This window comes from Balaenoptera acutorostrata, chromosome 1, assembly GCF_949987535.1.
Source record: "Balaenoptera acutorostrata chromosome 1, mBalAcu1.1, whole genome shotgun sequence".
In the NCBI taxonomy this organism is placed as follows: Eukaryota; Metazoa; Chordata; class Mammalia; order Artiodactyla; family Balaenopteridae; genus Balaenoptera; species Balaenoptera acutorostrata.
The window spans coordinates 193391549-193417418 of NC_080064.1; the positions used below are offsets into that span (position 1 = coordinate 193391549).

The window sequence follows — 25870 nt, forward strand, 5'->3', positions numbered from 1 at the left end:
ATGAATTCTTCAGAACTGTCTCCTAGTTAGCTGAGTGTAGTGTTGCCTACCATTTAAGCCATCAGTTGAATTTTTTTATTTCACTGACTACTTCTCATTTTTAGAATTTATATTTGGTTCACTTTCTAATAGGCCTAATTGTTTTTTATGATGTCTTCTTGTTTTATGAAATACATGCATTCTTTTATCTCTTTAAAAATTTTAAACAGACATTTTATAGTGTTATTTTAAAGTCTCCTCTGATAGCTCCATTTTCTTTGAGTCTTTTGAGTGTGAATGTTTCCATTTGTCATGTCTTCTGTCTCTTATGGCAGCGGGTTTCTAGTTTGATCGATAGTTTTAGACTGTGAGCTCATCTTCAGTAGAGGCTGCCTTCCACAGGAACCCTGTGTGAACAGTGAGTTACAGCATTCCCACACAATGGTTCCTATCAGGCTCCTCTCACTGGACCATTGATTTTCCTATTTACAAACAAGTACTTCTTTCTTTCCTTTTTATTTTTAATAAGATTTTTGGCTTAGAATTTTGCACCCCATGTTCAGCGCAAGTTGAGACCTCCACATGGTGTAGGTTCACGCATGGGGCAGGTCTGTGTTCCTGTTTCTCACAGGGAGCCCTCTATCCACATTCAAGAGTAGGAGTCCTGCTTCCAATCTGCATTCCAAGGCCAATGGGAGGAATTGGAATTGGTCCCCTGCATGAAGCCAAAAGGCAAGAGATTTCTGTCCCAATTGGATATTCCCCTCCCCCCTTTTGTAGAGCTAACCTATGTATTTTTACAGAAGTTATAGTTTGTCCAAATGCATGTATTTCAATGTGTTTGACTTGGAGGAGAGTGCTTGCTCCTTCTTGTTTGGAAGCCCTTGTCTATATTATTTATTTCTGTGAGTGTATTACTATTATCCCAAGTGCCCAAGCTGGAAAAATTATAGCTTTTCTGTGGCCTTATTCTCTACCTCAGTCCTTTCGATCTATCTAGTTTACTTTTACTCTTTTTTTTTTATTTGCTCTCCCCACTGTCTGATTTAATTTGGGCCCCATCAGCTCTCTTGTGGGCTATGACAACATCCTTTTCACTGGTTTCCATGCTTCTCATCTGCCCTCTGCCAGTCATTGCCACATGACCATGGGAGTTATCTTTCCAAATGCAAATCTAATTAAATTATGCTAATCCACTGTTTAAAACCTATTGATTGTTTCCTTTCTTCATATTAGAAGTTGAACTACCTTGATTTTGTGGTTTACTGAGTTTTATGTGCTGACATTGCCCTGTTCATGCTTGTATGTCTGCAATATCAGAATATTTTCAGTTCCTTGATCTGCCCATCCACTGTATGCCTCTATTCCTATACACATGCCCTTTTCCTGAAGAGCCGTTAAACACGACTTTCCCTCTATTTATTTGTTGCACCCACACTTGAAAATTCAGCTTAAATATTACTTCTTTTGTAAAGATTTCCTAACTTGCCCCAAATCTGACACATAGTAGCCATTCACTCTTGTTTAATAGCTATATCTGATTATTTTCCTATATTCAAGCTCAACGTATACAATTTCTTCAAACATTCTTTGTATAATATGTTTCCCCAACCACTTATTATCTTTGATAATTTTGTCTTTTGAAAAACCCAAATCTTCTTTGCCTCTTTAATTGTGACACTCATAACACAACTTTACAGAAAGTTTTCTAGTACCGTCAGATTCTATGCCTGGAGCCCTTCATTTCCTCTCCAGTCTATCAAGTGGTCTTGTACATTGTCACTCGCTTAGCCTTGAGGTCCATGAGGTCCATGGTGGAGCCCTTTTTTTTTTTTTTTAAGTTTTTATTTTTTAGAGCAGTTTTATTTTTTAATTTATTTTTAAAAATTTTTATTTATTTACTTATTTTTGGCTGCATTGGGTCCTCGTTGCTGCACGCGGGCTTTCTCTAGTTGCGGCGAGCGGGGGCTACTCTTCGCTGCGGTGCGCAGGCTTCTCATTGCGGTGGCTTCTCTTGTTGTGGAGCACGGGCTCTAGGTGCACGGGCTTCAGTAGTTGCAGCACTTGGGCTCAGTAGTTGTGGCTCACGGGCTTAGTTGCTCTGCGGCATGTGGGATCTTCCCGGACCAGGGCTCGAACCCGTGTCCCCTGCATTGGCAGGCGGATTCTTAACCACTGTGCCAGCAGGGTTTACAATAAAATTGAGAGTTAGGTACAGAGATTTCCCATATACGCCCTGCCCTGACACATGGAGAGCCTTCCCCATTGTCAGCATCACCTACCAGATGGTACATTTTTTATTAAATAAACATACATTGACAAATCATAATCACCCAAAGTCCATTACCTTAGGGCTTGCTCTTGGTGTTGTACAGTCTGTGGGTTTGGACAAAAGTATAATGACATGTATCCATCATTATAATATCATACAGAGCATTTTTCACTGCCCTAAAAATGCTCTGTGCTCTGCCTATTCATCTCTCCCTGGAGGCCTTTTTAGGACAGATGGAAGATTTGGTCATTCCAGTATGTGGATTTCCCAGAGTCCACATTGCAAAAAGCATAAAGGGATATGTAAGAATAAAGATGGAAATGGAAACCATAGGGTTTATTGAAGGCATAATGTTCTAGAAATCAATGGGGAGACTCTAGTCCTAACTCTGCCATATCTTTCTAGATGACTCTGGGCAGACAGTATAATTGCTCTGCATTTTCATTCTCTAACTGATAAAATACAGGGATTAGAATAGAGGATTAATACTGCCTCTATAATCTGTAATTATTTTACTCTAATTGTTAAATTGCTCAAGCTAAATTATTTGCATTATAGGGGAAAATCTTTAAAAACAATAACTATCATGAACTCTGTAAGAAATAAATAACTAAAATGGATAAGCCCCACTATAGCAAGTAAAATCCTCTGGGAGTGGGTCAGCATATAACATTAGTAGAAAACATTAAGCCATCAAAATATTATTCCCTATTTAGATACACAAGCAGGAAATATAGAGACTTTAAAATACATAAACTTCTGACAGAGCTCTCAAGTTTTACACAAAATCTGAAATGTAAATTGCATTTTGAGTGTAACAAGTAGCCAGTTTTAACAACGGAGCAAGGCCGTGTACTAGCACTAACCTTAGAGAATAAGACATCTGACTTTAACTATAGATGTTTCCGTGAAGTGTCCAAGGAAAATACAGTCTTAAGGACTTGAACAATTTAATCTGAAGAAAAATACCACAATACTTAGCATAAGTATATATAAAAAAATAAATATATTTGCATTCAACAATTATGGTAAAGCAAAAATTCAAGAAATCCCAGAGGATATAAATATCATGAACAGGATTAGGAATGGGTTCTAGGTTTATGGAAGAAAAACTGCTTCTAAATAATCTCCAGAACTCTGTCCATTTTATCAACAACCGTAATCTGACTGAGTTGTGAGAGTATGTTTATGAAAAAGTGACATGTCTGTGAATTGTGTTCTGAAGATGAAGGTAAATATTCAGAAATACAGGGTGTTCCTTTAATAGTTGCCAGATCATAATGATTGTGTGCCTAGACGGTCATCAGAAATTAATTCCTCTTTTAAAAATGATTCAGGACACTCACCTAAAGCAGGCCCTTTTCAGGCAGCATTGTTAAAGGAAGGAAAGTAGTACACAAGGTCTGAGGGGGGATGACTCCAGTCCAGCATGAAAAAAATCTGCACCAGGTTTGAAAAATCACCCCATCCTCCTGTGTAAGTAAGATGCCAAGAATCACAACTGCTTTCCGAATCTAAGTCCCCGAGTCTTCTGTGAGGGAGCTGTAAGAGGGGAAGGGACAGAGGTGGCACCCAGGGGCTCTGAGACTCTGGCTTCTTTCTGAGTCAGGCAGAGCTCGGGAGCTGGACAGGGACCAGACCAGCACCAGCACGTCGGAGCACGTCCTCCACGAGACCATGGCGCTTCAGACAGTTGCCCACCTTCTCACCTTCTGCCTCAGTCTCTCACTGCTCATCTCCGTAAAAAGTAAGCCTCTTCCATTTATTGAACTTCTGGCAATTTCCTGACTTTTAAATATTTCATGGGAATAGTGTGTAGTGTTGCGTGTTCTACAAAATGCAAGGCTTTAAAAAAAAATAAAAAGAATTTGGTGTGAGCAAGCGTCCTGTGTTAAACAAATCAGTGGGACCCGTCAGTGTGAACAATTTTCTGATTCTATGATTTCCAGTAAGTATTCTAATAGAAAATGTTCTTTTTCAACCTTTTGAGTGGTGAGCAGGAGATTGAAATGGCCACATAGGGAAGGTTTTTTGTTGTATTTATACTTTTATGGAATAGATCTGGCACTTTGTAATTGATATCCTTTAAAAGGAAATTAATCATAAGCTATATAGCATTTTATTCCCAATACTGTGTGTGTATCTTCACTTTTAAAGAACTTTGTGTCCCAACATTTGCTCTCACAATCAAGGAGATAGAGTCTCAATTTTCCCCAAAGGGTAATGGTTCAAAGCATTTCTTTTGCCAGAGAGAAATGGGCTTCCTTTCTATTGTATGTGCTTCTGTTTTATAAATGGAGATGTCATATTCCACAAACTTCCCCAAATAAAAACAAGAATAATGTTTCTGAGATAATGTTGTTGGATGTACGGCAGTGTGGAAAATCAGAGGAGACCAACAGCCTCAGCTGTGTGTTTATGAAGGACAGTAGCTATTGAACATGTTTAAAACAAAGACAGGCAGAGTGTGTGCTTGTCAAAGGGGCCATGTGATTTGTGTCTGTCAAATCTGAATATCAGTAAGGCAAAGCCATAGCACAGCTGCTGTTGAACAAGACTCCTTGGTGTTAGAACGCAGTGTTGTGTAATCTGGGTCACCTCCTGCGGCTGCACCAGCGAGACTGTTACTTGTATGGTTTACAGCTGAGCGTACATCGGAGGTTTGGTGAAAACCGGAATAGATGCTATAGCTAAGGCAGCTGAAGCCAAGTGGAGAAAAACCAAGTCAAACTAAAGGAAGGAACAGTAAATTCGCAACACATACACACACACTCAGGATTTTTTTCCACAGTGGTACTTATTGAAAAGAGTTGTTATTTAAATAGTATTCATCCTCCTTGAAACTTAAAGTGGGCCACCTGCAATAGGAAGTGAGGCACAGAAGCGATATGTTGAGACGTGGGGGTAGAAATGGAGCAAAAGAAATGACAAGACACGTAAAACACAAGATGAAGCGAGTTTACAGTACATTTTATGGCAAAGACCTTTGTAATTCCAATGCAGGGTATATTCTAATTCCTAGTGTTTTCTGCACTTAGCTTTTAAGGAGATGAATATGTAACCTCTAGAGTACCATCTCTTTTTTTAGGGGCTCAACTGTGCAACTGAAATTACATACAAATAATTTGTTTTCTCTCTCTTCGAGTGGGGGATTATTTATTGATAGTCTTTAAATAAATACTTTGTAATTACTTGATATATTCTCTAGCACAATATTTTTATTAGTTAAAAAAATTTTGAAGCCTCATTTTGTTTAATTTTTAGGCAGGCAGACTCTTATCTGTGTTAATATATTTGCTGGCAAGTTGTGATGATATTGCCTTCCTCGTCAAAACATTTAGTTTAGACTTTTTTTTTAACTGACTTGAAAACTTTCACAACCTCAGCCTTCTTTTCCACCCTTGCCTCTTAGTACTCATGACACAGATCCTATATTCCAGCCATATTAATAAAATAATAGCTAATAGTAAAAGTTGCTGACATTGCTAAGCATTTTATATATGCTATATTTCATTTAATTCTTACAACTCCACCATAAGATAGATATGATAATAATCATCCGTATTGTGTAGAATCAGATGGCTATCCCAGGTATCTCAGCCTTTGGTACACAGCAGAGAGCTGGAATGTTTAAGATGCAGCCTCTCAAGTCCAGCCCCAGATATTTTGTATGTCTGGGTAGGTCCCATGAGTATGTAGTTCAACAAGCTCTCTGTTTCAAATGCAGGTGATCACAAGTTCTACACTACCCAATATATCTTTCTTGAGAACTTTAGTCATCAGTGTTGTAAGATATAAACATCTCTCTCTCTCCTCGGAAGGATTATTTAGGAGAGAAAATAAGCAATATGAGCTTTACAAGCATTATTTCCATTTAACATACACGACAAGTAGAACTTGTCATTAATTCGATTTTATAGCTGAAGAAACAGTGGCACAGCGAGGCTATTTACTTTCCCGAGGCCATGCTGCAGTGAATGGTGGACCTGGGACTAGGACCCAGAGGTCCGACCCTGGATTCTGTGCTCTTAGCTTACGTGTACAGACTCTGTTGAAGGGATAGTGCGGAGGGGATAGCGTGCTGCTCAGAACACAATAAAAGCACACAGAAAATTTTAGTTCTTTGGATCATATGCGTTCAATGAATCAATGATTTTTCTTCTTGAACTTTGAAATACATTCTTTTAAAATTAAGAGAAAAGAGTGACCCTTGACTCCATACTATATTTTTTCATGAAAGTGGTACCTTGCTCTCCTACACGGGGCATGCTGTGACCTTGATGCATGAATCTGTGGTGAAAGGCTTTAAAGAAACTACCTTATTAGAGCTACCATGCATTAGAAAAGTGATTGATAGCTGTATTTCATGAGTCTTTTATGCATTTGGAGGTAAATTGAATATTGTCAATGTAAATTCCACATCTAGTTTAATTTAAAATTAATTGTTTTAACCCATATTCAAAGTGTGGTCATAGTATGCAAGTGAAATGTGGTTTGATAAAATTATTATTAAAGTTATTTGAATAATTTCAAAGACTGGGATACCATCCCATCTTCTAGAACCCGTTGGCATTTATTAAGTAGCTGAATTTTAATAGAGTTATTTTAAAGAATGCTTTCTTTTCAATCTACCTAAAGTATAAAGAAATAGAATCTATAAAGACAAAATATGGTCGTATTTATTCAATCTTAATGCCGCTATCAAGAAATAATTGTTTGCTCAATAGGTCAGAGAAGGTTGATGTTATTCATTAGGGATTAATCGTCTAATTTTCTTTAAAATGTTACTTATGTAGAAACATTTGAAACTTTTATATTCACCGTTCCAGTTAACATCTTTGCAGCAGCATGTTATAAAGTGCTTACAGAATTATCAGAGTGAGAAAAAGATATCTTTGCTTCTTCATAAATTAAACAATTAATCTCATCAGTTTACAGTAGAAGTCTCTACTTCATGAAGGTTACTCACTGTTCCCTGAATCATGCAGCAGAATTAATTTTAGCTTGTAATTTTTGAGACTTATTTGAGGCGAATCAGATTTTTCAGGAGAATTGCATTCTTTTTTCACCTTTGGTGATTTTCAAAAATTACCATTAATGGTATTACAATATCAAATTTTGACATTCGAGAGGACAAGAACAATCAGGGTTTTTAGTTCTCTTTTATATTTTACTGCTGATTTATTGGAAATCCCTGAGAAGCCCAGTTTTCTCCTTTTAGAAAATGAAAATGAGAGTATCCGTCTTCCCCATTCACACCATCCCTGTTCACATTAGATTAAGCTTCACTATACATACTTACGTTACAATTTGCATTTCTTTTCATAATATGTACCAAAATTTGAAAATGTTACTTTTGTGTTGACTTATGTTTTACCTATGAGGTTGTAAGACATGGTTGTAGAAACCATGGGTGTTTTGCTAACTGATATATCCTTAGTCAGTGGGTAGCTACTGTCTAGCTCAGGGTAGTCACTCAAGGAATAGTTATTAAATGAGTAAATGAATAATGGAACTTTTATAGCATTTGCTATAAGAATTGAATATCTTCCTTACTCATGACATTTTGGCATTATTTTTTAACCCTTAAATTGTTTTATTTTTTATAACAGATTTTATTATTTTAGAATAATTTTAGGAAATTTGAAACAGAAAAATTGAGAGGATGGTACAGGAGGGCCGCCTATATCTCATACTCAGTTTCCTCTATTCTTTTTTTTTTTTTTTCCACACACACACACTGTATTTTATTTTTACAAGAGATAAATAGACTGACACCAAGCATTGTACATGGATGACCACAACAAAAGCAACAATGATTGCAATTACCAAACATGAAACACACTCATACTATGTCATAATATTGACATTCAGTCCAGTAATCCTCCACTGCAACAGCTCCTTTACTTTGCAGTAAAAATTGATTTGTATATTCTTTGCCTCTGAGTCCTTGTGGGGTTTTTTTTTTTTTAATTCATACAGAAAGTCACAAAAATTATACTCATCCTCATCAGTTCACTCAGTCCCATGTAATTAATTTTTTTTTCATCTTGATCTTTTGTTAGCACTTTTATGAGTTCATCAGTTTTTCATTAGAGTTCTGAAAATGCTTATTCATTCAGTTCAGCAGTACAGTCAGTTACCAGAAACCTGTACTTGTCAGAGTCTTTTCCATGAATTTCTTGAAGATGAAACCCTTTTATAGGAACATATTTGCAAAATCATCAGAGTACACCCAGAACTGTCTGTAAATGACAAAAGACTTAAAAATGACCATGGTTAAAGATTTGATGAAAGTTCATAATAATGCAGTTGACAAGAAAATTAGTTATTTCTGAGATAAACATTTTAAAGTAATAACTAGGATTATTACTTATAACATTATACCAGAACATATAAGATTTTTAGAAGTTTCCTGTAATGTCTGAAACATTTATATTAACATATTTCCATACATATACAAATATAAGATTTTTAGAAATTTCATGTAATGTCTGAAACATTTATATTAACATATTTCCATACATATTTCCATACAAATACAAATATAAGATTTTTAGAAATTTCATGTAATGTCTGAAACATTTATATTAACATATTTCCATACAAATAACCCAATGAAAGTTTAGTATTAGTTGTTTTGTTTGTTTTTTTATACTGCAGGTTCTTATTAGGCATCAGTTTTATACACATCAGTGTATACATGTCAATCCCAATCGCCCAATTCAGCACACCACCATCCCCACCTCACCGCAGTTTTCCCCCCTTGGTGTCCATATGTCCATTCTCTACATCTGTGTCTGAACTTCTGCCCTGCAAACCGGCTCATCTGTACCATTTTTCTAGGTTCCACATACATGCATTAATATACGATATTTGTTTTTCTCTTTCTGACTTACTTCACTCTGTATGACAGTCTCTAGATCCATCCACGTCTCAACAAATGACTCAATTTCGTTCCTTTTTATGGCTGAGTAATATTCCATTGTATATATGTACCACAACTTCTTTATCCATTCGTCTGTTGATGGGCATTTAGGTTGCTTCCATGACCTGGCTATTGTAAATAGTGCTGCAATGAACATTCAGGTGCATGTGTCTTTTTGAATTACGGTTTTCTCTGGGTATATGCCCAGTAGTGGGATTGCTGGGTCATATGGTAATTCTATTTTTAGTTTTTTAAGGAACCTCCATATTGTTCTCCATAGTGGCTGTATCAATTTACATTCCCACCAACAGTGCAAGAGGGTTCCCTTTTCTCCACACCCTCTCCAGCCTTTGTTGTTTGTAGATTTTCTGATGATGCCCATTCTAACAGGAGTGAGGTGATACCTCATTGTAGTTTTGATTTGCATTTCTCTAATAATTAGTGATGTTGAGCATCTTTTCATGTGCTTCGTGGCCGTCTGTATGTCTTCTTTGGAGAAATGTCTATTTAGGTCTTCTGCCCATTTTTGGATTGGGGTGTTTGTTTCTTTGATATTGAGCTGAATGAGCTGTTTATATATTTTGGAGATAAATCCTTTGTCCGTTGATTCATTTGCAAATATTTTCTCCCATTCTGAGGGTTGTCTTTTCGTCTTGTTTATGGTTTCCTTTGCTGTGCAAAAGCTTTGAGGTTTCATTAGGTCCCACTTATTTATTTTTGTTTTTATTTCCATTACTCTAGGAGGTGGATCAAAAAAGATCTTGCTGTGATTTATGTCAAAGAGTGTTCTTCCTATGTTTTCCTCTAAGAGTTTTATAGTGTCCAGTCTTATATTTAGGTCTCTAATCCATTTTGAGTTTATTTTTGTGTATGGTGTTAGGGAGTATTCTAATTTCATTCTTTTACATGTAGCTGTCCAGTTTTCCCAGCACCACTTATTGAAGAGACTGTCTTTTCTCCATTGTATATCTTTGCCTCCTTTGTCATAGATTAGTTGACCATAGGTGCGTGGGTTAATCTCTGGGCTTTCTATCTTGTTCCATTGATCTATGTTTCTGTTTTTGTGCCAGTACCATATTGTCTTGATTACTGTAGCTTTGTAGTATAGTCTGAAGTCAGGGAGTCTGATTCCTCCAGCTCCATTTTTTTCCCTCAAGACTGCTTTGGCTATTCGGGGTCTTTTGTGTCTCCATACAAATTTTAAGATGATTTGTTCTAGCTCCGTAAAAAATGCCATTGGTAATTTGATAGGGATTGCATTGAATCTGTAGATTGCTTTGGGTAGTATACTCATTTTCACAATGTTGATTCTTCCAATCCAAGAACATGGTATATCTCTCCATCTGTTGGTATCATCTTTAATTTCTTTCATCAGTGTCTTATAGTTTTCTGCATACAGGTCTTTTGTCTCCCTGGGTAGGTTTATTCCTAGGTATTTTATTCTTTTTGTTGCAATGGTAAATGGGAGTGTTTCCATAATTTCTCTTTCAGATTTTTCATCATTAGTGTATAGGAATGCAAGAGATTTCTGTGCATTAATTTTGTAACCTGCAACTTTACCATATTCATTAATTAGCTCTAGCAGTTTTCTGGTGGCAGTTTTAGGATTCTCTATGTATAGTATCATGTCATCCGCAAACAGTGACAGTTTTACTTCTTCTTTTCCAATTTGTATTCCTTTTATTTCTTTTTCTTCTCTGATTGCCGTGGCTAGGACTTCCAGAACTATGTTGAATAATAGTGGTGAGAGTGGACATCCTTGTCTCATTCCTGATCTTAGAGGAAATGCTTTCAGTTTTTCACCATTGAGAATGATGTTTGCTGTGGGTTTGTCATATATGGCCTTTATTATGTTGAGGTAGGTTCCCTCTATGCCCACTTTCTGGAGAGTTTTTATCATAAATGGGTGTTGAATTTTGTCAAAAGCTTTTTCTGCATCTATTGAGATGATCATATGGTTTTTATTGTTCAATTTGTTAATATGGTGTATCACATTGATTGATTTGCGTATATTGAAGAATCCTTGCATCCCTGGGATAAATCCCACTTGATCGTGGTGCGTGATCCTTTTAATGTGTTGTTGGATTCTGTTTGCTAGTATTTTGTTGAGGATTTTTGCATCTATATTCATCAGTGATATTGGTCTGTAATTTTCTTTTTTTGTAGTGTCTTTGTCTGGTTTTGGTATCAGGGTGATGGTGGCCTCATAGAATGAGTTTGGGAGTGTTCCTTCCTCTGCAATTTTTTGGAAGAGTTTGAGAAGGATGGGTGTTAGCTCTTCTCTAAATGTTTGATAGAATTCACCTGTGAAGCCATCTGGTCCTGGACTTTTGTTTGTTGGAAGATTTTTAATCACAGTTTCAATTTCATTACTTGTGATTGGTCTGTTCATATTTTCTGTTTCTTCCTGATTCAGTCTTGGAAGGTTATACCTTTCTAAGAATTTGTCCATTTCTTCCAGGTTGTCCATTTTATTGGCATAAAGTTGCTTGTAGTAGTCTCTTAGGATGCTTTGTATTTCTGCGGTGTCTGTTGTAACTTCTCCTTTTTCATTTCTGATTTTATTGATTTGAGTCCTCTCCCTCTTTTTCTTGATGAGTCTGGCTAATGGCTTATCAATTTTGTTTATCTTCTCAAAGAACCAACTTTTAGTTTTATTGATCTTTGCTATTGTTTTCTTTGTTTCTATTTCATTTATTTCCGCTCTGATCTTTATGATTTCTTTCCTTCTGCTAACTTTGGGTTTTGTTTGTTCTTCTTTCTCTAGTTTCTTTAGGTGTAAGGTTAGATTGTTTACTTGAGATTTTTCTTGTTTCTTTAGGTAGGCTTGTATAGCTATAAACTTCCCTCTTAGAACCGCTTTTGCTGCATCCCATAGGTTTTGGGTCGTCGTGTTTTCATTGTCATTTGTCTCTAGGTATTTTTTGATTTCCTCTTTGATTTCTTCAGTGATCTCTTGGTTTTTTAGTAACGTATTGTTTAGCCTCCATGTGTTTGTCTTTTTTACATTTTTTTCCCTGTAATTCATTTCTAATCTCATAGCGTTGTGGTCAGAAAAGATGCTTGATATGATTTCAATTTTCTTAAATTTACTGAGGCTTGATTTGTGACCCAAGATGTGATCTATCCTGGAGAATGTTCCGTGCGCACTTGAGAAGAACGTGTAATCTGCCGTTTTTGGATGGAATGTCCTATATATATCAATTAAATCTATCTGGTCTATTGTGTCATTTAAAGCTTCTGTTTCCTTATTTATTTTCATTTTGGATGATCTGTCCATTGGTGTAAGTGAGGTGTTAAAGTCCCCCACTATTATTGTGTTACTGTCGATTTCCTCTTTTATAGCTGTTAGCAGTTGCCTTATGTATTGAGGTGCTCCTATGTTGGGTGCATATATATTTATAATTGTTATATCTTCTTCTTGGATTGATCCCTGGATCATTATGTAGTGTCCTTCCTTGTCTCTTGTAACATTCTTTATTTTAAAGTCTATTTTATCTGATATGAGTATAGCTACTCCAGCTTTCTTTTGATTTCCATTTGCATGGAATATCTTTTTCCATCCCCTCACTTTCAGTCTGTATGTGTCCCTAGGTCTGAAGTGGGTCTCTTGTAGACAGCATATATATGGGTCTTGTTTTTGTATCCATTCAGCCAGTCTATGTCTTTTTGGTTGGGGCATTTAATCCATTCACGTTTAAGGTAATTATCGATATGTATGTTCCTATGACCATTTTCTTAATTGTTTTGGGTTTGTTTTTGTAGATCCTTTTCTTCTCTTGTGTTTCCCACTTAGAGAAGTTCCTTTAGCATTTGTTGTAGAGCTGGTTTGGTGGTGCTGAATTCTCTTAGCTTTTGCTCGTCTGTAAAGCTTTTGATTTCTCCATCAAATCTAAATGAGATCCTTGCTGGGTAGAGTAATCTTGGTTGTAGGTTCTTCCCTTTCATCACTTTAAGTATATCATGCCACTCCCTTCTGGCTTGCAGAGTTTCTGCTGAGAAATCAGCTGTTAACCTTATGGGAGTTCCCTTGTATGTTATTTGTCATTTTTCCCTTGCTGCTTTCAGTAATTTTTCTTTGTCTTTAATTTTTGCCACTTTGATTACTATGTGTCTCGGCGTGTTTCTCCTTGGGTTTATTCTGTATGGGACTCTCTGCGCTTCCTGGACTTGGGTGGCTATTTCCTTTCCCATGTTAGGGAAGTTTTCGACTATAATCTCTTCAAATATTTTCTCTGGTCCTTTCTCTCTCTCTTCTCCTTCTGGGACCCCTATAATGCGAATGTTGTTGTGTTTAATGTTGTCCCAGAGGTCTCTTAGGCTATCTTCATTTCTTTTCATTCTTTTTTCTTTAGTCTGTTCCGCAGCAGTGAATTCCACCATTCTGTCTTCCAGGTCACTTATCCGTTCTTCTGCCTCAGTTATTCTGCTATTGATTCCTTCTAGTGTAGTTTTCATTTCAGTTATTGTATTGGTCATCTCTGTTTGTTTGTTCTTTAATTCTTCTAGGTCTTTGTTAATCATTTCTTGCATCTTCTCAATCTTTGCCTCCATTCTTATTCCGAGGTCCTGGATCATCTTCACTATCATTATTCTGAATTCTTTTTCTGGAAGGTTGCCTATCTCCACTTCATTTAGTTGTTTTTCTGGGGTTTTTTCTTGTTCCTTCATCTGGTACATAGCCCTCTGCCTTTTCATCTTCTCTGTCTTTCTGTAACTGTGGTTTTTGGTCCACAGGCTGCAGGATTGTAGTTTTTCTTGCTTCTGTTGTCTGCCCTCTGGTGGTTGAGGCTATCCAAGAGGCTTGATGGGAGGCTCTGGTGGTGGGTAGAGCTGACTGTTGCTGTGGCAGTCAGAGCTCAGTAAAACCTTAATCCACTTGACTGTTGATGGGTGGGGCTGGGTTCCCTCCCTGTTGGTTGTTTTGCCTGAGGCAACCCAACACTGGAGCCTGCTCTTTGGTGTGGTTAATGGCAGACTCTGGGAGGGCTCACGCCAAGGAGAACTTCCCAGGACCTCTGCTGCCAGTGTCCTTATCCCCACGGTGAAACAGAGCCACCACTTGCCTCTGCAGGAGACCCCCCAACACCAGCAGGTACGTCTGGTTCAGTCTCCCCCAGGGTCACTGCTCCTTCCCCTGGGTCCCGATGCACACATTACTTTGTGTGTGCCCTCCAAGAGTGGGGTCTCTGTTTCCCCCAGTCCTGTCGCAGTCCTGCAATCAATTCCCACTAGACTTCAAAGTCTGATTCTCTAGGAATTCCTCCTCCCGTTGCCGGACCCCCAGGTTGGGAAGCCTGATGTGGGGCTCAGAACCTTCACTCCAGTGGGTGGACTTCTGTGGTATAAGTGTTTGCCAGTCTGTGAGTCACCCACCCAGCAGTTATGGGATTTGATTTTACTCTGATTGCGCCCCTCCTACCGTCTCACTGTGGCTTCTCCTCTGTCCTTGGACGTGGGGTATCCTCCTTGGTGAAGTCCAGGGTCTTCCTGTCAATGATTGTCCAGCAGCCAGTTGTGATTCTGGTGCTCTCACAAGAGGGAGTGAGAGCACGTCCTTCTACTCCGCCATCTTGGTTAATCTCATTTCCTCTATTCTTAACATCTTACATCAGTATGGTAGATTTGTTACAATTAATGAACCAATATTGATACATTATTATTAACTAAAGTCAATAGTTTATTCAGATTTCCTTAGATTTTTTACCCTATATTTTTTTTCCTATTCTGGAATTCCGTTCAGAATACCATGTTATATTTTGTTGTCAAGTACCCTTAGGTTCTTTTTGGCTGTGGCAGTTCCTCTGGTGTTGTTTTTGATGACCTTGACAATTCTGAGGAGTACTGTTTAGGTATTTTATAGGATCCTCCAATAGTGGAATTTGTGGGATGCTTTTCTCATGGTAAGACTGGAGTTGTGGGTTATTGGGAGGAAGACCACAGAGGTAAAATGTCATTCTCAAGATATCACATCAAGGATCTGTGCAATCAACATGATTTATGATTTCTCTCTCCCTTTTTTTTTTTTTGATTTATGACTTCTGATGTTGACCTTAATCACTTGGGATGTGATATTTGTCAGGATTCTCCACTGTAAACTTCTTTTTTCCCTTTCTGTACTTTCTTCTTAGGAAGGAAGTCACTATGCACTGCCCACACCTAAGGAGAGGAGAATTATGCTCCCCTCTGGGAGAGCAGAGCATCTACATAAATTACCTGGGATTCTTCCGCATGGGAGATTTGGCTTTTCTCCACCGTTTATTAATTTATTCGAGTATTTATGTCACTGTGGAGTCATGGATATTTATTGTGTACTCTGGGTTATACTACTACTACTTTACTGTTTAATACTTACTGTCTAGTACTTACTGTCTAATACTACTTTACTGTTTTATTTCTCAAGTTGTTCTACCTTTGGCCACTGGGAGTTCCTTCACTTGGTTCCTGTTCTCTTTTATCCTACTCCCTATCAACGTGAGGTGCTTTACTTCCTGACTTTCTGGCTCTACAAGATGTTCCAGACTTGTCTTGTGTATTTCCTGCCCCAGTCCTACCATATGCCATTGCTCCCGTGAGCCCTGGTTCCTTTTCACTAGAGATTGGCAGTAGAAACCAATTATCTGAATGTAAGGTGTGCTTAGTGCCACTGGGGTATCATTTCTTTTAGGCCATCTCAGCTGATAGAGCACAGAAATATATGTGTGTATATACACATTTCCTTACATATATCTATATGTACATTGGTGCATATATTAAGCTAAACATGAGTTTATGTTGATGCCTCTAACTTCATTACCACATGGATCGTTCTAGCTTCCTCCCCTTCCTTGTCTGTAAATTCCCACTCTAACAGTGAGAAACCTGCCATCTGCCATTCATTTACTTAATTGTTTAAATTCAGTAAATATAATTTTAAAAGTATGTAAAGTATATAGGAGTGTCAAATTCTTAACCCATAATCCTGTAGAAATACCCTTATCAATTTGAGTACACTACTTAGGTGCATTTCCTTTTGTCTTTAGTCTTAACACTTTGCTTGTTTCCTTAGGACAGCATCTTTTCCCCCACCCCCTTCTGTGTGATTGTTTTATACATTTTTTGTGTGTCACAATCAACATTCTTTCCTGGGATCTTTGCATACAATAAAAATCACTCTTTGTGCTCTAAGGTTCTATAGGTTTTGACAAATGCTCCATTACAATAGTATACAAAATAGTTTTACTACCCTAAAAGTCCCCTGTGATTTACGTTTTTCACCCTCCTTTCCTGTCCCCAACCCCTGGGCAAACACCGATCATTTTATTGTCTCTATGGTTTTGTCTTTTATGGGATGGCATGTAATTGGAATGATAAAATATGTAGCCTTTTCAGACTAGCTTCTTTCAAGTAGCAATATTCATTTAAGGGTTCTCCATGACGTTTTGTGACTTGATAGCTCATTTCTTTTTATCACTGGATAATATTCCATTGTATAGATGTACCACAGTTTGTTTATTCAACTATTGGAGGTCATCTTGGTTGCTTCCAATTTGGGGCTATGGTATTAGTTTCCTAAGGCAGCTGTAACCAAGTGCCATAAACTGTGTAGCTTAAACAGAAATTCATTCTCTCATAGTTCTGGGGGCTAGAAGTCTGAAATCAAGGTGTCAGCAGGGCCCTGCTCCCTCTAAAATCCTTCCTTGCTTCTTCCCAGCATCTGGTGGTGGTCTTCAATCCCTGGCATTCCTTGCCTTGCAGCTGCATCACTCCAGGCTCTGCCTATATAACTATGTGGTGTTCTCCCTTCATCTGTATATAGCTCTTCTTTTCTTTTTATAAAGACATCAGTCATGTTGGGTTAGGACCCGTCCTAATAACCACATCTGAACTTGATTACACTTACAAAGACCCTATTTACAAATAAAGTAAACAAGGCACAGGTACCAGGGGTTAGGACTTCAACATATCTTCTTGGGAGACACAGTTCAACCCATGATATCTATTATAAATAAAACTCTGATTTATGATGAAACTGCTTGATTAATACCACTTTTATTGGGCAAAATTAACTTTACATGCAAATTGAATTATAAAAGGATTTTTTAAACTTGATAAGTGCTCAGTGTAATATGTCCATATTCTTCTCTTATTTTTCCTCATTCTTTACACTATCCCCACCTTCCACACATTAAACCTTTGGTTTTGAATTGAGGGCTCAGAAATTTCCTCCCACATAGATTTTCCTCATGACATTAGAGTCTGGTTAATATAGAGAGTGGCACCAGAATTGGGCATAAATGTGTTTTCACATTTTCTTGGGACAAATAGCTTAGCGCTCTTCCCCTACATGAATGTTCAATACTTTAACCTACTTTTCTTTCACAAACTGTGTTTGTTACTTGGGGCACCAAAAGATTACTGTCTTTCATTATCAATTCAAAACAATTATAAATTACTTTGTTGTAAATGTATTATTTGTTGTATTTATTAATATAATGTCATTCTTTATTTTCTTCTTAATGATTTTGCCATAACAGTGAAATTGGAGGAAGGAATGTACTTAGTCATCTAGAACTAGGTTGTTGATATTGTTAACACCCTTTATCAGTCTTCTAGGGTTTCCTTCCCAATTTAATAAAAAGCAGTGACTCCTCCAAAGTTTTCCAGCAATGTGTTAGGTAAGTTGTCATATATTCCCTAGCCTTCTTTTTGTTCTCGGAAAAGTTCTATTACAAGGAAAACTCAAGCCAGTGTACTTAGAATAATAACAGTATGGGACCAAAAAATAAGACAAGGCATGGCAGTAGGAATGAGCATGACTATTCCGAGCCAAAATGTTTTGGCTGGAACAGAAAGTTTATTGGTTCTAGAGGGAAATCAAGGTAAGATTAGTTGTCCCCAGCCTCGAGATAGGATAATTAATAAATATTTAAAAGTTTACTGTTTACTCACTCATTTCTTCATTGACTCCTTTATTCATCAAGTATTTATTAAGTCTACATGCTTGCTACTGCTCAGAGGATACAGTAGTAAACAAAGAGACCACGATCCTTGCTATTGTGAAGTTTATATTTTAATGGGGTGAGACCAAATAAGTCTCAAAAACCAAATAAGTGCAATCTGTAATTATAAGCTGGCAATAAGTGCTTTGGAGAAAAGCAAAGGATGAGAGACAGAGAGCAGTTGAGCCATGAGGATATCTGGGTGAATACCATTTTGGCAAAGAAAATAGGGGCAACTAGTCCTGAGGGAGGAGTGTGCCCAGAGTGTCTGAGGTATTGCAAGGTGTCCAACCTTGCTGGATTGGATTAAGCAAAAAAAGAGCAAAGTAGGAGAGGTCTCATGTTATTCATATCTCGAGTCCTACAAAGTAGCTATTATTAAGCCAATTAAGACACCTGAGACCATGGTGGCTTACCTGATATACCTAAAACACAGCTACAAGGTGATACAACTGAGATTTAATCCCAGGCCTGTCAGGTTCTAAGCCTCATAACAGCTCACAAAAGCCAAGACTTGTTAAACATTCAGGAATTTTGCAAGCCAGTTATTAAACTGCTGGTGGCTTCAATGAGCAACGGTGGAAGTAATTGCATCACAGAAATTGGCAAACACTATAAATCAGGGTGGTATTTTTTTTTTTTTTGAAAACAATTAGTCCTAGATAACTGAGTATCCATTTCACCTTTAAAACTTTTCCAAATTAAAAATGTTTACAGTTTCAACTGCTATTCCACTCCTGTGACTAATATCTGCAGAGGCAAAACTTGCTCCTATGTAACCTAGATTAAACTTTCTGTGGTCTTTTTGGTTCTTCACATAATTGTGCTGATAATTCCCAAATGAATGATTCTTTTCTCTGAATCCGAAATTCTTTGATCCTTAAAATAAGTCCACTTTAGGCAAATTAGTGAGAGCAGAGTGCTAATGAGGCTGGGTTTATTGTTCAATCTCAGTGTGGTTCTGTTTGCTTCGCACAGAGACCAAGAGTATACAACGAGTACTGGTCAGTCTGATCTGCTGGTCTCAAATTTGTCGCGTTGAACACAAAGAGAGAGAATGGAAATAGCTCTTAGCAAATCAAGCATCACTACTGGAAAAATCAGTTGTGAATTAGCAGCAATAACTTTTTCATACAGGGAATTCATTATTTTGATTTCATATCTGTCTATAATTTTAGTGATCCTTCCTTTTAATATAAAGAAATATTTATATTCAGCATTAATTTTTAAATAAGTAGAGTCAGGACATTCAGATTTGGGCCCTGGCCCATCATTAGTTAATTGCATATCCATGAATGCATCTTTTATGATAATTTCTCACTTGTAGAATGAGGGAGGTAGATTATATAATTACCAGGTTCCTGTGAGATCCACATTTTTTGATTCCATGATTATTCTAAGTAATGGAATCATAGGCTTGGATAAGTAAAGAGTGGTTTTTTTTTAATTAATTTTTTTATTGGAGTATAGTTGATTTGCAATGTTGTGTTAGTTTCTGCTATACAGCAAAGTGAGTCAGTTATACCATATACATATATACATCCACTCTTTTTCAGATTCTGTTTCCATATAGGTCATTACAGAGTATTGAATAAGAGTTCCCTATGCTATACAGTAGGTTCTTATTAGTTATCTATTTTGTATATAGTAGTGTGTATATGTCAATCCCAATCTCCCAATTTATCCCCTCCTCCTTTGGTAACCATAAGTTTGTTTTCTATATCTGTGACTCAGTTTCTGTTTTATAAATAGGTTCATTTGTACCATTTTTTAGATTCCACGTAAAAGTGATATCATATGATATTTGTCTTTCTCTGTTTGACTTGCTTCACTCAGTATGACAATCTCTAGGTCCATTCATGTAGCTGCAAATGGCATCATTTTGTTCTTTTTTATGGCTGAGTAATATTCCACTGTATATATGCACCACATCTCCTTTATCCATTCCTTCATCAGTGGACATTTAGGTTGCTTCCTTGACCTGGCTATTGTAAATAGTGCTGCAATGAACATTGGGGTGCATGTATCCTTTCGAATTATGGTTTCCTCCAGATATTTGCCCAGGAATGGGATTGCTGGATCATATGGTAGTTCTATTTTTATTAGTTTTTTAAGAAATCTCCATACTGTTCTCCACGGTGGCTGTACCAATTTACATTCCCACCAACAGTGTAGTAGGGTTCCCTTTTCTCCACACTCTCTCCAGCATTTATTGTTGTAGATTTTTTGATAATGGCCATTCTGACCAGTGTGAGGTGATACCTCATTGTAGTTTTGATTTGCATTTCTCTAATAATTAGTGTTGTTGAGCATCTTTTAATGTACTTCTTGGCCATCTGTATGTTTTCTTTGAGAAATGTCTATTTAGATCTTCCGCCCATGTTTGTTTTGTTTTTTTAAAAAATTTTATTTATTTATTTATTTTTATATTTATTTTTGGCTGTGTTGGGTCTTCGTTTCTGTGCGAGGGCTTTCTCTAGTTGCGGCAAGCAGGGGCCACTCTTCATCGCGGTGTGCGGGCCTCTCACTATTGTGGCCTCTCTTGTTGTGGAGCACAGGCTCCAGATGCGCAGGCTCAGTAGTTGTGGCTCACGGGCCTAGTTGCTCTGTGGCATGTGGGATCTTCCCAGACCAGGGCTCGAACCCATGTCTCCTGCATTGGCAGGCAGATTCTCAACCACTGCACCACCAGGGAAGCCCCCCGCCCATATTTTGATTGGGTTGTTTGGTTTTGTTTTTTTTTTATATTGAGCTGCATGAACTGTTGGTATATTTTGGAGATTAATCCCTTATCGGTTGGTTTGTTTGCAAATATTTACTCCCATTCTGTGTGTTTTCTTTTCATTTTGTTGATGGTTTCCTTTGCTGTGCAAAAGCATTTAAGTTTAATCAGGCTCCATTTGTTTATTTTAGTTTTTATTTTCATTACTGTCGGAGGTGGATGAAAAAAGATATTGCTGCAATTTATGTCAGAAATTGTTCTGCCGATGTTTTCCTCTAAGAGTTTTATAGTATCCCGTCTTATATTTAGGTCTTTAATCCATTTTGAGTTAGTTTTTTGTGTATGGTGTTAGAGAATGTTCTAATTTCATTCTTTTACATGTAGCTGTCCAGTTTTCCCAGCACCACTTATTGAAGAGACTGTCTTTTCCCCATTGTATATTCTTGCCTCCTTTGTCATAGGTTAGTTGACCATTGGTGTGTGGGTTTATCTCTGGACTTTCTATCCTGTTCCATATCATTTTTCACAGAATTAGAAGAAAAAATTTTACAGTTTGTATGGAAACACAAAAGACCCTGAATAGCCAAGGCAATCTTGAGAAAGAAAAACAGAGCTGGAGGAATGAGGCTCCCTGACTTCAGACTATAGTACAAAGCTACAGTAATCCAAACAGTATGGTACTGGCACAAAAACAGGAATAAAGATCAAGAGTGTTTTTGTAATTCACCCTGTATGATGCAGATTTCATTAGATTATGCTGCAACAATCAAACTCAACATCTTAGCAGTTTACAACAACAAAGGTTTATATTTTGTTCCCACCACATATTGCGGGCAGGTTGACTGTAACTCTACTTCATGTATCTTCATCTGGAGACACAGGTTGAAGAGGTAATCCCTTTTTAGAACTGGTGTTTTCACAGCAGAGGGAAAGAGGGTTGGTAGAACCATGTCATGGCTTCAGTGCATATGTGACCTATGTCAGTCTGGCTCATATTTAATTCATCAAAGCAGGTCATGTGGCTAAGCCTGATGTCATTGAACCTGGGATATGTTAAGGCAGAAAATATTTGAAACAAATAGTGTGGTGTTCTTTACTTTTCCCTTGTTTCCAACTTCCAGAGGGCAACTTCTATACAAATTTATTTAAATAAACATTAAGGATGAATATTAAAAATTTACTGACATTGACAAACATTTCAACAAATTTTTATTAAGTAGTTAATATGAGCAAGGTATTGACTATAGAAAATACCATTGTTCTCCAGGCAAATCTACACTGTAGTGGGGTGGACGGATGTATAAAGGCTGTTCACACATTGTTGTCTAAGAGAATAATCACACTTAAAAGTATTGTCAGAGATCTGTGCATGTATCTAGGCATTCTTTTCCGATGTAGATAGAGAAAATTTAGTCCAAAAAATCAAACTAGTCTTGTGATACAAAGAAATGTTTTCTGAAAGGAAATATAATCAAGCTTGCTTTGAAATCATTAACCCTACTAAAATTAATTATATTTTGAGGTTAAGTTCAACTCAGAATTTAGGCAATAGCATATCCGGTTTGTATATTATAAATTTCTAGTTATCTCCATCCTCATTTCATTTACAGATATCATTAGAAACTTGAAAGGAAAAACTGTTTCTCCCTCTACTCACCAGTCTTCTCACACCCAACACAGTCAACACTCTGGTCACCAACTGTGGGGTAGTTTTGCCCTCACCAAGCAATTCTCCAATTCTCTGTGCAAACCAACTGGGTGTCCTACATTTCAGTTAAATTCTGACGCTGTTTACCTGGGGCTAGCTCAGACCCCACAGGTTAAGGGCTCAGTCCCACTCCCATCTCCCCCACTTCAGGCACCAATTGCAAGTCTAGGTTGTCATCTGTGCTTCTGACTGGCTGGCTATAAATCAGAGGTTCTCACAACCACTTCCTCAGGTTTGATAATTTGCTAGAGTGGCTAACAGAACTCAGTGTGAAAACAACAGTTTACTTACTAGATTACTGGTTTATTATAAAAGGTTACAACTCTGGAACAGCCAGATGGAAGAGATGCCCGGGGCAAGGTGTGGGAGGCAGGAGGTACGGACTCGGAGCTTCCACGCCCTCTCCAAGCGAGCCACCCTCCCAGCCCCTCCATGGGTTCATCAACCCAGAAGGCCTCCAAATCCCCACAGCTGGGTGTTTTTATGGATGCTTCATTACGTAGGCATGATGATCAAATCATTGATCACAGGTGATTACCTCAACTTCCTGTCCCTGTCTCCTCCCCAGAGGTAAGAGGATGGGACCAAAAGTTCCAACCCTCTAATCCCTTGGTTGCTTACCCTGGCAACTAGGTCCCATCAGGTGTTTATCTAGGGGTTTTCCAAAATCACCTCGTTAACATAAACACTGGTGTGCTTGAAAGGGCTGTTATGAGTAACAAGGCACTGCTTTCACCTTTATCACTGGAACTATCGATGTTTCAGGAACCAAGGACGAAGACCAAATAATATAAAAATGATGCTCCCAGGGCTGTTAAGAAATTATAAGAATTTGAAGAGCTATGTGCCAGGAACCATGGATGAAAACTTAAAAAAAATATTTCTTATTATATCACAATGTCACACACCTCTATGAGAGGCTGGGTAAGGAAAGAGAAGAGAAATAAAATGCAAAGCTTTACATTTTAAGTATCAATGCCTGAGAATTGCATCAAACTCACTATTATAAGAAGCTATTATTAAAAGATAAACTGAGCCATATTAAAATTTTAAGAGTTTATTTGAGTAAAAATAGATTTGAATGCCAAATTGCACAGTCAGAATTTGGAAATACTGATTACACTATTTATGAGACCTTCTAAATTTTGGTACACTGGACAATTGAAAACTTTTGGTCCCCTGAATTATATAGCCTTTGGGTAGAAACAGCATCAGAGTCTGCCTCCAGACTTTGGGCTTGATGAAGAAAAACATTAATGCAAATATAATGGGCAATGAGAAATCAGAAAATATAATCAAAGGAGAAAGATGCAGTGGAAACATCATCAAGCCAGCCTGTGAATAGGTTCCACCTGTGAATAATGACCTATTGCTTAAACCATAAGAAATAAAGGTATTAAAGACTGTGTATCATGTACTCATCACCAGTGCATGTGCTACAAGTATAATTTCAAATATCAACATACTGTATATTCTCAAAGGGAATTTGTTGTGAGACTGTTGAATTTCAAAGAGCCATGAACTTTGGGAATAAACTGACTTCCAAAAAATCTAAATATCATACTGACCATGTATGCCATTAAGCACATTTCTCTAAGGCTTTTTCCCCCCCTCAGTAGGTAATCATGAACACTGGAATTGTTTAGAGTGAAGATTGTCACAAAGATATATCTCATTAATTCTTAGGGTCAATTGTGTGCCTACCATCAATATAATTGTTTATTTTTTTAGATGAAGGGTAGTTTTTATTATGTCCTTTTCCTGGGAAATACTTCACTGTTAATTGATCAAAGCTGATGAATTCATATTTATGAAGGCAACATTTTCTTATGTAACTCTAGTTTCTTTTGCTATTTTATGGAATATATGTAACCATATTTTGTAAACTAAATTGGTCAGTGAGATTGTGTGTACAGCAATGGTTTACACAATTTAAAGTGTAAAATAAACACATGGGGGGTCATTTAAATGATGGATTTTTTTTTTATGGGTTCTAAATCCATATGTTATGATTCAGTTATTCCTGGTGGGACCCAGGAATCAGGTTTTTTCTTTTCCTTAAAAACAAACCCCACATGACTGTGATGCATGTCTTTTACAGATTAGACTTTGAGACACTAATCCATAGTTTAACAAAGTAGGAGTTGGTAAATGATTGATTCTTAAAGTGTGGTGAAAACTGGCATGAGGGAAGAAGTGGGGAGAGTAGGGGAGTAACAGGGGTAAGAAAAAGGCGAGAAGCAGCCAAGGGCACAGTGCGTTTGGGACCTATTAATAGAAAAAGGGAACGGGGAAGTGGCGTGAGATGAGGGGCTGTGGGCAGGGTGCACACGAGAAGAGGCTTAAGTGCCGCAGTGGACATTGATCAGATAGTCACAGGTGCCCAGGTGTTTTCACAGCGTGGTCCCAAGAGAAAGGATAATGTATGCGTACTGCGCTTACTGCGTAGTCAGGACTGTTGACAGCAAGGGTGACCACTTGGTGGCCTGCGGCTCCGGCACCCCTGTAACCTACTCTGGGCACACGTTTGGGAAGTGCCAGTGAAGGACATGGGAAGCCACTGAGGGACTTGAAGCAGGAACACTGACATGGCCACAATGAGCAGGTTCTGGAGGGCAAGGCTGTAGGTCAGAGACCTCAAATGAAATGATGGGGACCTGAACGGTGTGGTTATAGTAAGGAGGAAGAAACAAGGGTGGACTTAAAATATTTCAGGGGGAAATCAGCTTCATGTTTGATGAGAAATGAGAGAGGGAAAGGGAGTATCGTGAAGGATGACTTCCAGGCCTCCAGCTTGCCCACCTTAAATAATACTATGATGTCATCATCTGAAATCATAAAGGCAAGGAAGAAAGTAGGGTGCATACTTACACTTTTTTTTTTTTTTTAATGCCTACTGCACCAGGTATTCCCAGACGGTCTCCCATCCAAATACTAACCAGGCCCGACCCTGCTTAGCTTCCGAGATCAGACAAGATCCCGCACGTTCAGGGTGCTATGGCCATCGTCACATGCTTACACTTTAAACCTATTTTGAAATATAATTGGGACATTCAGGTGAAGATGTCCATCAGGCAGTTAGAGACACCCCTCCAAAGTTTAAGGGAGAAACTCAATTACAGATAAAGGGTCGAATCCTCACTTGCTAATTCAATAACTACCATTGAGCCCACACTGTGGACTATTTTGCATGACAGGAACAGGGCACACAAATATCTGAGAGAAGTTCTATAAAATATTTTCACATTGTGTATCAAAAGCCTTAAATAAGAATGTTCAT

At 37.7% G+C, this 25870-nt stretch overlaps 1 protein-coding gene and 1 pseudogene across 3 annotated transcripts in view; one reads left to right on the forward strand and one right to left on the reverse strand.

Annotated features, from left to right (window-relative positions):
* Positions 1–25870, forward strand: part of CRB1 (crumbs cell polarity complex component 1) — a 289562-nt gene that overhangs the window by 63775 nt on the left and 199917 nt on the right. For 2 of the 3 annotated variants that reach the window (XM_057531778.1, XM_057531784.1), the window contains exon 2: positions 3861–3998. The exons of the other annotated variant lie outside the window; for it this stretch is intronic. In XM_057531778.1, the coding sequence (XP_057387761.1) occupies positions 3861–3998 (138 nt within the window). The remainder of the gene's footprint in view (positions 1–3860; positions 3999–25870) is intronic. 3 annotated transcript variants of the gene reach the window in all.
* Positions 25481–25599, reverse strand: LOC114235968 (5S ribosomal RNA; annotated as a pseudogene).